The sequence below is a fragment of the Lycium barbarum genome, chromosome 2 (genome assembly GCF_019175385.1).
Source record: "Lycium barbarum isolate Lr01 chromosome 2, ASM1917538v2, whole genome shotgun sequence".
Taxonomy (NCBI): domain Eukaryota; kingdom Viridiplantae; phylum Streptophyta; class Magnoliopsida; order Solanales; family Solanaceae; genus Lycium; species Lycium barbarum.
Window position 1 is genome coordinate 126,258,055 of NC_083338.1, and position 16,383 is coordinate 126,274,437.

Here is a 16,383-nt window from a genome sequence, read left to right on the forward strand (position 1 = left end):
CCGAGGGTCTTTCGGAAACAGCCGTCCTACCTTGGTAGGAGTAAGGTCTGCGTACACTCTACCCTCCCCAGACCCCACGTTGTGGGATTTCACTGGGTTGTTGTTGTTGTTGTTTTTTGAGAAGGTAACAGTTGTAAGTATAGACTAAACCAGCACATAGGTTGTGCTGAAAACCATATTTACATCAGGCAAAAGGAAAACACTGATCCAACATTCTAACAAGAACCTAGAATATCTACAATGGATTCAGTATCTTCTGGAAAAATCTGCTTACACCAGAAACAAAAAAGTCTAGTGCAATTTAGTTTGATCTTTTGAACTTCATTGCTGCTGTCCTCAAAACACCTTGAATTCCTTTCTTTCCAAATTGTCCACCAGATACAGGCAGGAACAATCCTCCATCTATCTCTGTCTGCAGCTTCTACTCCTGCTTCCTCCCAGCTATATAGTACTTGAGTAATCTTGTTTGGCATTACCCAAGCCAAGCCCCTAAGGTTAACAAAAATTCTCCAAAGCTGGTCTGTTATTTTGCATTGTAAAAACAGATGGCTGACTGTTTCAGCCTTTTCACCACATAGATAGCATCTGGAACAAAGAGAAAACTTCCTCTTTTTAAGGTTTTCCTGAGTCAAACAGCTTCCCTTGCCAACAACCAAGTGAAACATGCTACTTTGTATGGCATTTTCACTTTCTATATATGCTTCCAAGGCCAATGTTGCACCTGTTGATTACCTTGGTTCAAAAATTTGTATGCTGAATTCACTTTAAATATGCCTTTACTATCTTCTTTCCACCATAATATCTACTCCATCCACAGTGCCTTTGAACTCTTCCAGCTTTCTAAAGAATTCAGTCAGTGTGTCAATTTCCCAATCATTAAAATTCCTCCTAAACTGAGTGTTCCATCCTTGAGGAGTCCATGCTTCAGCTACAGACTTCTGTTGATGTGCAGCCAGCCCATAAATGTCAGGAAAAAGGTCCTTCAAACTTCTGTTGCCCAACCATTTATCCTCCCAAAAGGATGTTTTATCTCCATTGTTTACCTTTACTGTTGTATGATTCTTCAAGAATGGCCATAATACTCTTATGGTTCTCCACAAACTAACACCATAAGGAGTGTTCACATCTTTGGTCATCCATTTACTTTCTTCACCATACTTTGTCTTGATGATGCTTCCCCAGTAAGATTGATTATCTTGAGAGTACCTCCACAACCAATTTAATTTAAGAGCTTTACTCTGAAATTTGAGATTCCTAATGCCTAATCCAATTTGTTTCTTCCCCAGCATAACATCACACCATTTGACTAGATGAAATACCTTTTTGTCTTGATTTCCTTGGCACAGAAAATCCCTCCTAATCTTGTCAAGCCTTTGGATGATCTCCATTGGGATGGGAAATATGGACATCATGTAAGTCGCAGTGCATCCAACACTGAGTTGATGAGAGTGACTCTGCCCCCTAGAGAAATATATTGTGATTTCCATCTAGTTAACTTCTTTTCACACTTTTCAGTCACCGAATTCCAAATACTCATAGACTTTGATTTAGCGACCTAAGGGCATTCCCAGATAAGTGGTAGGTAATGCTCCAACTTCTCCACCTAAAATCCCAGTCAACTCCTCCATATTAGGTACTACGTTGATTGGATACATGTGACTCTTTCTCCAATTAATGTGTCAACCAGAAACTCCTTCAAATAGCACCAGGATTAATCTCAATATCTTTAGATGATCTTCATCAGCATCACAGAATATTAAGGTATCATCTGCATATTGGAGATATGTGACTTCCGTTGGCATTTAAGCTTGAATTTGTGGCCACCTCAAAACCTCTGATCCATTCATTGTTTCTTGCCACCTTAATCATGTTGTTCAGGACCGCCATGACTAGAATAAACAGGAAAGGAGACAGAGGGTCACCCTGCCTCAATCCTCTTTGAGCTGGGAAAAAACCTTCAGGAGAACCATTGATGAGGATGGAAAACTTGACAGTTGAGATGCAATATCTTATCCATTTGATCCATTTTTCTCCAAAGCCCATACATGACAGTATCTTCAACAGAAAACCCCAATTGACATGATCATATGCCTTTTCAATGTCCTATTTGCAAAGAATTCCTGGCTTTCCTTGTTTGATTCTGGAATCTACAGCTTCATTGGCTATTAATATAGCATCCATTATTTGTCTATCTTTAATGAAAGCCATCTGTTGGACATCCACCAGCTTGCTGATAACTCTTTTCAGCCTCTCGGTTAACACCTTTGAGATCAACTTGTAGACACTGCCTATAAGACTAATGGGTCTAAAATCTCTCAACTCCTTAGCTCCATTCTTTTTTGGGATCAAGGCTATGAAGGTTGCATTATAGCTTTTCTCAAAAACTTCATGCGTGTCAAAGTTTTTGAATGTTTCCATGATATCAAGCTTCAAAACATCCCAACATTTGATGAGAAAACCCATTGTGTAGCCATCTGGACCAGGGGCTTTGTCCATGGCACGCATCTTGAGAGAGGACAACACCTCTTGTTCACTAAAATTACCTTGTAAAGCTTCCTTTTCTTCTTCAGTGATGACAGGACAATTAATCAGGTTACATGATGGCCTCCATCCAGAAGTCTTAGAATACAATTTCTGATAAAAATCAACAATTTCCTCCTTGATTCTTACTGGAGGTTCCACAACTTCATCTTGAATCACAAGCTGGTCAATATTGCTACTTCTCTTATGTGCATTGGCCACTTTGTGGAAAAAACTGGTATTCTTGTCCCCCTCTTTGAGCCACGGAGCCTTAGATCTTTGTCTCCATGCTATTTCTTCATTTTTGATGTGTTCATCATATTCCATTAAAAGAGATGCTTTCAAGACTGATTCCTCTTCAGACAACACTCTATTCTCCTGTATTGCATCAAAAGTTGCCACTTGACTCAAAAGCTGAGTCTTTTGCAGCATTCCCAGATTACCTTGACCAGTTTTACTCCATTCTTTTGGCTTGCCTTTTAATGCTTTGAGTTTGCCGGTTAAAATATGATGGAAAATAATAAGAAAGGAAGAAGTTAGTTAAGTCTGCATATTTATATTTCCAGAAATACAGTTTAGCCCCTAAGTTGTTTATTTACTATTTGCACTTAAGTCTACCAGCTGTCACATTTATATTGGACACTGGGTAAGAGTTAGTTTCAGTCTTTTTGGCTTGTTGTGAGTTGAGTATGATATAAAGGCTATACTATTTACTTTTGGAATCATATATGAAAATATCCCTTTCTTTTCCTTAGCTGTAGAGTACTTTTTATTCCTTTTTGCTTAGTACTATTGCTGCTGGCAACAGTGGTATCAGAGCATATTTCTTGTCTCTGTGGATATGTCGAATGAGATGAAAGAAATGCCTGCTATGATGCAGAGAATGTCAATGGAAATGGCAAATTTTAGCATCAGGCAAGATCAGTTTGAGGCAAACCATGAGCAGGCTTTTCGAAGCCAAGATTAGGCTTTTCATGAGCTGCAAGAAACCATCAATGGAAGTAAAAGGCTAGAAAGAGATAAAGAGTTTCCTCCATTAACAGGTGAATTGTATTCACCTTCTGATGTTCCTTTTTCTTTTGGCAGCTTAACATCTCCTCTCACAGTAACTCCCTTTAACCCTGCTCATTTTCAGAATCCAAATAACCAAACACCCCTTAATCTTACTTCTTCTCAAAGTCCAAATATCCAGATCTCTAATCCTCTCAACCAAAGAACAACTCAGGCTACACAGTTCCCTGGTACTGAGCAACCTATTAATCTGATTCAACCTTCTTCTAGACAACCTACCCATCCTGTTCAAATTTCTTGTGGACAATCTACTCATCCTGTTCAATCTTCTTTTGGACAGCCTATTCATCATGTTCAAACTTCTTTTGGACAGCCTCAAAACTTTCAGATTCCTTATAACCAAAATCCCCAAATTCTTTTTAGTCCAAATCCACACTATCAGAAAACTCCTTACATGAAATCTTCTATGGGTATGCAACCACCTCAAATCCCATATCCTCAAGGAAATCAATACCCTTCAGCACACTATGTCCAACATACTCATATTCCACCTCCTTTATATCACCAAGTGCCTTATACATCACCTTCCTTTCAACCCAGTCCTAACCAATATTCCATGAACCAACCAGCTTCAAACATGCCTGCTCAGTATAATAGCAGTGCATCGGTGCCTATTCCAGCTTTCACTAAGTATACTAAAATTGAATTTCCTAAGTTCAATGGGGAAGATCCAAGAACTTGGTTAAACAAAGTGGAACAATTCTTCTCTGTAGAAGATATTGCTATCCATCAGAGGCTTAAACTGGTTGCTATACATTTTGAAGGGGATGCTCTTCAATGGCATCAAGGGTATTTGAGAGGTAGATCCCATTTTCCCTTGCCAACTTAGGAAGAATATGTTTATGCTTTAGCAGATAGGTTTGGAGCTGAGTATACAGATCCTATGACTGAAATCATGAGAGTTAAACATACTGGATCAGTTAAAGATTACCAGTCTGCTTTTGATAGTGTGATGACAAGGATCAACTTGCCTACGGAATATGCAATCAGCATTTTTCTAAATAACCTCAAACCTGAAATCATTGATGCAGTGAGGATAGGTAATCCTTATAATTTGCCTCAAGCTTACCATTTAGCTAGACTTCATGAGTCTAACTTTGCTGCTCAAAGCAAAGCCATTAAAGTAAGTTGTACTGGACAGTCATTTTCATCTAAAGGAAGTGCAAGCAGTGGTTCTCAATGGGGACAAAAGAGCAGTGGGGGTAACAACAAAAGAACTTCCACTGCTACATTCAATACCAACAGGAAAAGAAGGCTTACACCAACATAAATGGTTGAAAAAAGGGCACAAGGACTATGTTACTTCTGTGATGAGAAGTTTGTCCCAGAACATAAATGTAAGGCAAAGAGGCATTTGTTCTCAATAGAGCTGGAAGATAATGAGGTAATACCACCAAATGAAGAGGAAATATTAGAGGAGACAACACAAGATGAAGAGGAACAAACCACTGAGCTTGTAGAGAATTGTGCTATATCATTGCAGGCTTTGAATGGGACCAATGGATACAGGACACTAAGAGTAAAGGGTTTTACAGAAAAGAAACCCCTGCACATATTTGTGGACTGTGGATCCACCCATAATTTCATAGATGTGGAAGCAGCCAAGAGATTGGGGTGCAAACTTGCTAAGATTAATGCTCAAGCTGTACAGGTGGCTGGGGGAGGAAAAGATATTCCAACTGAATATGTGTGCAAAAGGTTCCAATGGTTGATGCAAGGGACAGTTTTCCAGGATGACTTTTACATTTTTCCTATTGGAAATTGTGACATGGTCCTTGGAATTAAGTGGTTATGCAAACTTGGAGACATGATGTTCAATTTCAGCAAACTTTCCATGGAGTTTAACTTCCAAGGAAAGCTGGTGAAGCTACAAGGGATCAAGCCTAGTTTCAAGGAAGTGAATGCTATTTCTAAACAAGAAGTCTGAAGAGATAGCGCAGATCTTCATGATCAAGGTGAAAACTACAGGACCCTTAATTAATGAAGGAGAATCAGCCAAGATTGAAGGGGAGGAACCAGTTGAGGTACTTAATTTGCTAAGTGAGTATTCTGTACTGTTTGGTGAACCCAAGCAACTCCCTCCTTCTAGGGGAGTTTTTGATCATCATATCCCATTGATGGAAGGAAGTCAACCGGTTAATGCCGGACCATATAGATACTCCCCAATCCAGAAGGATGTGATTGAACAGATGATCAAGGAAATGCTGGATCAGGGAATCATTCAGCACAGCTGCAGTCCCTATGCATCTCCTGTGGTGCTTGTTGGGAAAAAAGATATTTCATGGAGGCCATGTGTGGACTACAAAGCCTTGAATAAAGTCACTGTCAAAGGCAAGTTTCCAATTCCAATTATTGAAGAACTCTTGGACGAGTTAGGAGGTTCCCAGATATACTCCAAAATAGACTTGAAGGCAGGATATCACCAAATAAGGATAAAGGATACAAATGTTCCCAAAACTGCATTCTAAACTCATTCTGGACACTATCAGTATTTGGTAATGCCATTTGGGCTAACCAATGCACCCTCTAGTTTTCAAAGCTTAATGAACCACATATTTCAAGAATATCTCAGAAAATTCATACTTGTTTTCTTTGATGATATTTTGATTTATAGTAAAAGCTTGGAGGACCACTTGAAACATCTCAGAATTACCTTTGAACTATTGGGGAAGAATCACTTGTTGGCTAAGAAAAGCAAATGTGTTTTTGCTGCCTCCAAAGTGGAATAGCTTGGGCATTATATATCTGCTGATGGAGTAGCCACAGATCCCAAGAAAATGAAGCTATTCAAAGGTGGCCAGAACCTGCCTCAATCAAACAATTGAGAGGATTTTTGGGATTGGCTGGGTATTACAGAAGGTTCATAAAAAATTATGGGATCATTAGCAAAGCATTGACTGAGATGTTGAAGAAAGACAACTTCATTTGGAGTGAAAAGGCTATGCAAGCTTTCTGTAAACTAAAGGAAGCCTTACTTCAGCACCTGTCCTGATTCTACCAGATTTCAAGTTGCCCTTTGTGGTAGAAACAGATGCTTGCAACCTTGGAATTGGAGCTGTACTCATGCAACATGGCCATCCCGTAGCATTTCTCAGTAAAGGTTTGTCCATTCAACACCAAGCTTTGTCAGTGTATGACAAAGAGCTTTTAGCTCTAGTCATGGCTGTGAATAAGTGGTCACAATACCTGGTGGGAAGACCATTTGTGGTCAAAGCTGATCAAAAGGCATTAAAGTTCCTTTTGGAACAGAAATTACACACAGGTGCACAATTGAAGTGGCTAGCAAAGCTGATGCAGTATGAATTTATTATTGAGTATAAGAAGGGTAAAGAAAACAAGGCAGCTGATGCTTTGTCAAGAATGCCAATGGTGGAATTTGCTTCCCTAACACTGTCTATTGTTAGGACAGAATTGCTAGATATGATCTTTAAGAGTTAGGAGCAAGATGCTGGCTTACAAGAACTCATTCAGAAGTTGAAGGATGGAACATGTGAAATGAAGGGATTCACCTTCATGCATGAGCAATTGAGAAAGAATGGTAGGCTGGTTATTGGATCTGATGTACAACTTAGGCAGAATATCATACAAATGTGGCATGATTCACCCATTGGAGTCCATTCAGGCATGGATAATACCTATAAGAAAGTGGCTGCATTTTTATTGGAAGGGTATGAGGGAAGAGATCCAACAATATGTCAAGAATTATGACATATGTCAAAGGCATAAGTATGATAATGCCCCTTATCCAGGATTACTACAGCCTTTGGAGGTACCATCAGTAGCTTGGGGAAGCATAAGTATGGATTTCATTGAAGGTTTGCCTAAATCAAAAGGTAAATCTGTCATATGGGTGGTGGTGGATGGATTGACCAAATATGCTCATTTTATTGGTCTATCTCATCCTTATACTGCTAAGGATGTTGCCAAGATGTTCATGGATCACATTTACAAACTTTATGGGGCACCTGAAGATATAGTCAGTGATAGGGATCCAATTTTCACTAGCAAGATGTGGCAAGAGTTGTTTTCTATGATGACACTGAATACTTTAACTGCCTATCACCCTCAATCAGATGGCCAGACTGAAGTGGTAAACAGATGCTTGGAAACATACTTAAGGTGTTTTTGTTCTGATTCTCAAAAGGATTGGTTTTTGTACTTAGCTTCTGCAGAATGGTGGTACAACACTACCTTTCACACTTCAATCCAAACAACCCCTTATGAGGCCTTGTATGGACAACCCCCATCCATACATCTACCTTACATTGGTGGTGAATCTAGTGTGGATGAAGTGGACAGAAGTCTTCTTACCAGAGAATTCAAATTGCAACTGCTTCAGCATCATCTTACAGGGTTCAACAAAGGATGATGACTTAAGACAGCAAACACAGGTCAGATAGAAAGTTCAATGAAGGAGATTGGGTTTACTTAAAGATCTAGCCCTATAGACAAGTGACAATGTCTGGTCATCACTTCACCAAATTTCTGCAAAGTACTGTGGACCTTACCAAGTTTTGAAGAAGATAGGAAATGTGGCTTATAGGTTGGCCCTGCCTGCTTCATTAATGCTTCATCCTACATTCCATGTGTCCCAGCTTAAGGCATGCCATAAGCTACCTGATAGCATTTCACATCCACCTATAGTTGACCTCTCAAACCCCTTGTGCCCCCAATCTTTAAAGATTTTGGATAGGAGATTGATCCAAAAAGGGAATAAGCCTGTCTCCCAAGTTTTGGTGCATTGGGATCAATTGAATGAAGATCAAGCAACTTGGGAAGATTATCAAGCTCTGTTGGTGAGGTTCCCTCTATTTGTTCCTTGAGGACAAGGAAAGTCTGTAAGGGGGAAGGATTGATGCAAAATAATAAGCAAGGAAGAGTTAGTTAAGTTAGTTAGGTCTGCATATTTATATTTCCAGAAATACAGTTTAGTCCCTAAGTTGTTTATTTACTATTTGCACTTTAGTCCACCAGCTGTCACATTTATATTGGACACTGGGTAAGAGTTAGTTCCAGTCTTTTTGGCTTGTTTTGAGCTGAATAAGTTATAAGGGCTGTACTATTTACTTTTGGAATCATCTATGAAAATATCCGTTTCTTTTCCTTAGTTGTAGAGTACTTTTTATTCCTTTTTTTTTTTTGATAAAGTACTTTTTATTCCTTTTTGCTTAGTACTATTGCTGCCGGTAACAAAATATAATTAGGTTTGCCTGTGAAAATGAAAGAGTTCCACCAGTCTCTGATTCTTTCGACAAATTCTTCAGTATTCAACTACCAGTTTTCAAATTTGAAGTATGACTTGTTATATTCCCAAATTCCACATTGTAGTGAGATAGAGAAATGATCAGACTCCAGTCTCTGCAATGAAGACTGCTTAATATTCCTGAACTTGCAATGAAGACTGCTTATTGTTTCAAAATATTCCTGAACCTGTCATCCCACCATTGAGAAATTAGAATCCTGTCAATTCTAGAGGCAATTATACTGTTATCTCTTTTGAGCCAAGTAAAGTATCCTCCTTCCAGTTGAGGCTCCAACAATTCCATGTCCTCTTTAAAGTCTGAAAATTCCTCCATAGCTGGAGTTCTTCTTCTGCAGTTCCTTTTCTCAGATGGAAATCTTGTGACATTGAAATCACCACAGACAGCCTATGGACCATCAAAAATTCCCCTGACATCTCCTACTTCCTCCCACACGTTCCCTCTCGAATCTGCAATTTGGGGCATATACTCCCGTTACATGACAGTCAAAATCTTTAAGAAGTGCCACAAACTTGCAAGTTAGAGTATATGATCCAATTTCCAGAATTTCCCCTTTCCATGCTCTACTATCCCACAACATCAAAATTCCCCCTCTAGTGCCACTGGCTTGTAGACTTGCAAATTTCGCCCATCTCCCACCCCATAGATCTTTGATAATGTCTTTAACATCCCCTTCTAGTTTAGATTCTTGAAGGCAAATGATATCAGCATTCCAGTAGTAAATTAAGCTCTTCACAATTCTTCTTTTATCCCCATTATTCAATCCCCTTACATTCCAAGACACCAATTTTAACTTCATTGTAAAAATTTCCCATCATCCCCCCTAGCCCTCTTCCCATCACTCTTGAACTTTACATCAAAAGAAATAAGCCCCTTGAGTTCCTGTGTTCCTTTGAACCTAGGCTTTTTTGTGATAGCCTCACTCTCCTTCTTCCTTGCCTGTCTGCAGTTGTCAATTTGCATTAATAATTCTCTTGCTTCCTCCTTATGCCCTTGAAAATCAACCCCAAAATTTTTCCACAATCTGATCATGTTTTGCTGCACCCATGTTGATGTTGCCCTCTGCTTTTCTTGAATTAGACTCGTGTCTTGTTGAATTGGTTCCGCATCTTCTAATACCCATTCTTCAATCTCTGTATCTCCTTGCCTGAGCATTGTGATCAAGTGATCTTTTTGTTTCCGTGAATCGTTCTCTGAATTGTCACCAATGACAGAAACCACCATGTTCTCAGTGGTTTCCTTCCTTTGTATGTCTTCATGACATACTTCTGAAGCTTTTCCCCCAAAATTTATTGTTTCTGCATGGATTGCAGTCTCCATGTCTGCAGAATCAACTTGCGTCTTGAGGATCTCAGTTGTATCCACCAAAGGGTCGTAATTAGTTTCCATTGGTGGACCAGATAAATCATTAAAGATAACTTGTGCAGCTCCATCAAGCCCAGACCATTTTTTAAGCACTATGGGCCTCTTATTTTCTCGGCCCAACAGTTGAGGAAATAAAAATTGTGGCTCCTTAGCACGTGCCACCAAAACCCTATTTAAAAAATTACCAGCTGTCTCTGAGCAACCCAAGTGCTCCATCTGATCCTCCTCTGAAATTTGCATTCAAACTTGTACCTTTCCACAGTCGCTTAAATCTTTTACCTGATGGTCAAAAGACTTCATCGAACCTCTGGTTTCTTCCGTGGCTTCTGTCAACTCCGGCGACGCTAATTCAAATCGCACTTTCTACTCCTCCCAAATCGGAATAAAAAATTTAATTCCATCGCGTTCTATTGTCACTTCGTCAGGGCAATTCTGGCCATCTCCCGAAATTTTTATTCTTGCCCACTTCAGATGATTTTTCAACTCTGTCTCTTCTTCCGTCGAAACCCAGCCACCACAGATGTTTTCGATCTCGGTAAAAATTCTCTGAGACCATAATTGAAGTGGTATTCCCAAAGCTCTAATCCATGTGGTGTTGGATTTATGGGTAGAGGGTACACATCTGACTGTGGGATTCCACCATTGAAGCTTGAGATTAACCTTCTTCCATCTCCACTCCTTTTGAATGATCTGATATGCCATGTTCCTGTTGGGAAATTCAAATAAGAACATGTTGTTGGCCATCTCGTAAATATTGATCCCGAATACAGCTTTCCATGTAATCACCACCCATCTCCTAATGTTCGTTAGAGTTGGAATTTCTGCTTCTCTCTCGTCAAAAGAACCAACAAGGCACTTCGAGTAAGTACCAGTGTCCTTTTTTCCAGGAGATTTTATGATACGTATATCTCCTTTGTTGGAAGTGATTGTCGATTCTCTAAGAGTGTTGTTTTTCCATTTACTCTCACATACTGCTCTGACAAAAGGTATTCCTTTTTAGTAACCCTGGGAGGTTCATCAATAATCTGTTGGTCGGGGCATTGAATGAATCTTTCTATCTTCGCATTGAATGAATCTTTCTATCTTCAATGCTATCTCTTTACATCCTGCATTTAATGCCAACTCTGGTATGATAATAACTGATCTTTCCATTCCATGAAGCAAGAGGATGCTCATGTATCTTCCATGCTCATTAGCTTTCCTTGTACAAAATATTTCAGAAAGTTTCTCCTTGGTTTTCCACCTCCTGATCACATTCTTCTCATCTTTGGAAGCTTCCTTTAGAATAGAGCATATCCATCTCATGGTCTTCATACTCATAGTTGATCTTCTCATCATGTTCCGACTTCTATCAACCCATTCGAACCAGGTGTCTTTGCCAACTGTCAATCTGGTGATGTCGAATGATTTGAAACCTGCGCTGAAATAAATCCTATTTCCCCCCATTGAATGAAAGTAATATAGTGTTGGCTGGGTCGGAAAAGAAAGAAGGTTTGAACTATCACTGGAGGTGGTAGCTCAGGGAAGAAAGTTGTGAGGGAAATGGTTGACACTATCACTAAAGGTGGTAGATTCGGGGAAGAAAGAATGGTTATTTCCGGCAAAGAACCACCGGAAAGGGGTATTCCTCCCTCCTAGGAAGTAGGAGAGAGAACAGTCTTGGGGAATGTGCCTGAGAGCATTTATGGGATTGTATTTTTTAATTTGATGGATTCAAAGCTAATTAAATTGTCACATTCTTTCTCAGCCTGCAGGGGAGGACTATGCACACCCACATATATGTTTTTTCCATGTGCAAACAGTGGTATCAAAAGCGAAAAGCGCAAAAAAGCTCTAAGGTCAGCTGGGGCTTTAAGCGCAAAGCGCAAAAAAAGCATGGGCTTTAATGAAAAAAAGTGCAAGGGTACAATAACACAAATATATATACGTTTAGTCCAAGATTAATAATAATAAGCATGAATAACAAATATATGGACAAAGGAATTGTAAAAATATTACAATAAAGTGAAATATCAATTATCCAGTGTCACCTCATCAAGAGAGGCTCATTGGCAAGGAAAAGTATGTCTTAGAGCCTTGATGACGACACTGAAGCACACATAAAGCGAGGCGAAGTGCTCAACATGTTTTGAGCCTCGCTTTAGGGCTTAAGCGCGCTTAAAGCGCGCCTTTGATAACACTGTGTGCAAAGGGATATTAAGAAACAAAAAACTTGATAGCTCTCCTATTTCTTTCCTTCCACAAGATCCAGTGCTAGTGGCACAACATCCCAAACTCCTCGACTTTCTTTCTTCTTCTGACTTCTCATATGGAGAGTGCCTCCGCTGCTTTGCTCGGATTGCCCATTGTAAACCATTTCAAAATCTCAACACAAGTTAGTTGTGCCAGACAATGTAGTAGTAGGTGGTCACATCTTCACCTGAACGTTTGCACATGAAGCATCAATTGAGATATATAATTCACCGTTTCCTCAAAATTTCAGCTATCAATATAGCTCCTCTCGTTGCTGAACAAGTGAAAATCTGACTCCTCCCTTGCCAAGATTTTATGATAATATGGCTTTACTAAAATAATCCATCTCTTCCCAACCCCCTCATGAGTCCTGACTAACATGAAATGTCTCCTACTTGTAAAACATACCAACCAGACTTTGGAGTTCAGCTACTCCTCAGTCCTATAGGGTCCTCTAGACCCTTAATTCCTAATGAACTCCCCCATGTCATACTCTACGAATTGAACTGTTATCTCCTTGTAGTTGAAGATACTGTATAAGTTCGGAAGTGTGAGTCTTAATGATTATTTTCCATATTTCTTGTGATTCCAAAAGTTGATTCTACTTCTATCCCTTACCCTGAAAGTTATATTGCTAGTGAAGTGTTCCTATCCTTTCATAATACTTCTCTAAAGTTCACTTTTAAAAGGAAGTGTGATAGTTCAAGTCCTCCACCCCCTTGAACAATTACAAAGTTTTCTACTATCACCTTCTTCATAGAGCATGTTCCTCAATCCTTAAGCTCCATAACCATTTTTCTAACAGGGCCTTGTTGAAAAGTTTGGGATCATTTACCCCAAGTGCCCCAGTCCTTTGCAAATGTAACATCCTCCCAGCTAACTTAGTGAAATTTCCTGTCCTCATTTGTTGAATACCACAAAAAGCTCCTGATGGAGCCTTTCTAGCTAACCCGTGCCGTGACACTGGCCGGTGCGTGAAACAATGGCATAAAAGTGTGGGGATGCTCGATAGAGTACTCCTAGGCCTCATTTGTTTTTATTCAGATTGAGATGCCTGAATCTGAATACGCATCTGAATGATTAAGATCTTGTCTCTAGATCATTAAGACTTAATGTTTTCAACATCTAAATGTGCGTAATATATTTATTTAAACATAATAAATATACAGTTCAAATAAATAGTAACAATATTAGAAAATAAAAATAAATCTAATGAAGTAAAATTATTATTTGATAAAACAATGACACACTTATGTTCGCCAGTGATGGTGGAGATGCTTTGTAATGGTGGTGGTGATAGTTGTGATGGTGGAGGTGTTTGATGTTGTAATGACTGGCGTGATAGTGGCGGTTACTACTGGTGGTGGTGGAGTTGGTTGATGTTAGTAATTGACGATGTTGGTGGTGGTGGCTAAAAATTGTGTGGTGGTTGATGTTGGTGTTGGTGGTAGTTGGTGGCGATGCTAGTTATGATGGTATATGTGATTGATAGTAAGGATTGACCGCAATGTTGGTAGTGGCTAATAATAGGGCGGCAGCGGCGGCGATGGCGACGACAACGACGACGATTGTTGATATTTATAATCATAAGATGGAGTTGGTAGATGTGGTAGCGATTTATAGTAATGGTGGTTGCCAGTAGTGGTTGTGATGGCAGCTAGCGATGGTGGTAGTGGTTGACACTAGTGGTAGTGGTGGTTAATGGTAGTGCGGTGGGTTGGTGGTTAGTTGTGGTGGGGTAGTGGGTGGGTGGTGGGTAGGGGTAGGTGAGTTGGTGGGTAGGGATGGGGTAGGGAGTTAGGAGGGGGAAGGTGGTGGTGATTTTGATGGCAGAGCTGGTTAGTGGTGGTGGAGTGGAGGGGCCCGGAGGAAGATTGGGAGGGTGTGGGTGGTGGTGATTGTGATGGCATAGGTGGTTAGTGGTGGTAGTTGGGGGGGGGGGAAGGGTGGGCAGGGGTGGGGGTAGAAGGGTGGGGTGAGGTTGGGAGGGTGGGGGAGGGGGTGAAGCTATCCATACAAAAATATCTCTTAATGATATTAAGATTTTGTTCAAGATCTTAATGTTTAAGATCTATTCAGACCAAATAAGTGCTGAAATCTTAATCTAAACAAATGCACTTAATGTCCTTAGCTTTCCATAGGGATGCATTATTTCCAACTCCTAAAAGTATATAAACTTTGACAAAAACTTGTAATGTAAGGGGCCCTAGATGGGAAGTCAGCTCTGGTAAGTGAGGGGGGTTATTTACATCCACCTCCTCCCAAATAGAGTCAAATTCAATTGCCTTGGCGAAGTTACAAAGTATTGTCGGGTCATGCCAGGTACAGTGAAGGAGGCTTTGCAAAGTTGGACTCATAAATGGGGGAAGAAAAGCCTGTGGGCTTGGAGCATTGCTCCATTAGCACTCATGTGGGTCATTTGGAAAAGAGAAATAGGAGGGCATTTGAAGGGGTGGAGCTTGTTTATGTAAAAATTCAGAGTAGTGTTTTGTCTCTAGTCTATTTCTGGTGTACTTATGAGGTCCCAATTTGTACAGAGAATTGGACCTCTTTTGTTGAGAACCATATTTTGGTGTAGGTTCTCTTCTTTTGGTATACTGCTTGTATACGGGGTTTTCCCTAATTGTTAATAAAATTATTTACCTGATAAAACAGAAAAAAAGAAAAGAAAGTTACAAGTATTGCACGAAGGTTCTTGATAATTGATACTCATCCATGGTGATAATCTCTTGGAAGACAAACCAAGTAACATGCAGACTTCTTGTCCTTATTAGTTAAGTACCTGAGCGCAGGTTTATATGCAAAACGTACATCTGTCAGCAGACTCCACACCAGCCTTTTGCTTTTCTATATTCACTTTGATTTAACAAGTGAAATTACCTCAGCCCTCTTCCTAGTTGTCTAAGATTGAAACTTGCAGATATCTCTTGCAATTATTGCTCTATTACTCAACCATGTTAGAACTCACACATCTCCATTCATTTTGGTTGGCGTTTCTCTTCTATTCAGAACATTAACTATGCAAAGCTTTTCAATTTTTCATAATATGGACTAGTGTTTGACCATAAGAAAATTGGAAATGAAGAGGAATGCATCTGCAACAAATTTGTAAGTTGATGTATATTGCAAAATTCAGTCCATACTTCAGATTGGGTCATTGGCTGCCAAATAAATACATGAAGCAAACTGCTTGCTAAATGCTTGCGGAACCTTGAGTGACCCAATCAGTTGTGAACTCTTTGCTTTCAATTGTTTGGTGCACATAAATTGTGGATGCTCTGTTGTAAACTCCGGGATCAAATCAAAAAACTTCTTAATTGCGCCTAGTATTGATGAATGCGTTCTATTTAATTGAATCTTCTGTTTATAAGTTTGATGACTTTTTCCTTTTTTCTGATGGATGTCCCTATGCTTCTGTCTTCTCTGTTCAATACACTTTGATGGTTACCTCTGTTCACACCGACTTATATGTTACATAATTTTTGTTGCTATATCATATTACAGACAGCTGCCCTTGATGGTGAAACTGATCTTAAGACAAGGGTGGTTGCCTCTGCTTGTATGGGAATAGATTCTGAATTATTGCACAAAATCAAGGTAATTGTTCCTGCTTTTTCATTGAAGGGAAATAATCTATTAGTATTGGTTCTGGTGATTTTTTTTTTTCCGTGAATGTTACATGTTTATGTTCTTTTACAGGGTGTGATTGAGTGTCCCACTCCAGACAAAGACATCAGAAGATTTGACGCAAACATGAGGCTATTTCCTCCGTTCTTGGACAATGATGTATGCCCTTTGACCATTAAAAATACAATTCTCCAATCATGCTATTTGAGGAACACAGAATGGGCATGTGGTGTTGCTGTTTATACAGGCAAGTTTTCATATGAATATAAAGAGGGAACATTGATTTTTGTACTTTATATTTTCTTCC

At 39.6% G+C, this 16,383-nt stretch overlaps 1 protein-coding gene across 5 annotated transcripts in view; it reads left to right on the top strand.

Moving 5' to 3' along the window:
• The window catches only part of LOC132627115 (phospholipid-transporting ATPase 2), a 61,697-nt gene that overhangs the window by 9,138 nt on the left and 36,176 nt on the right, over positions 1–16,383 (top strand). For all 5 annotated transcript variants that reach the window (XM_060342252.1, XM_060342250.1, XM_060342251.1 and 2 more), the window contains exons 5-6: positions 15,954–16,046; positions 16,149–16,323. In XM_060342252.1, the coding sequence (XP_060198235.1) occupies positions 15,954–16,046; positions 16,149–16,323 (268 nt within the window). The remainder of the gene's footprint in view (positions 1–15,953; positions 16,047–16,148; positions 16,324–16,383) is intronic.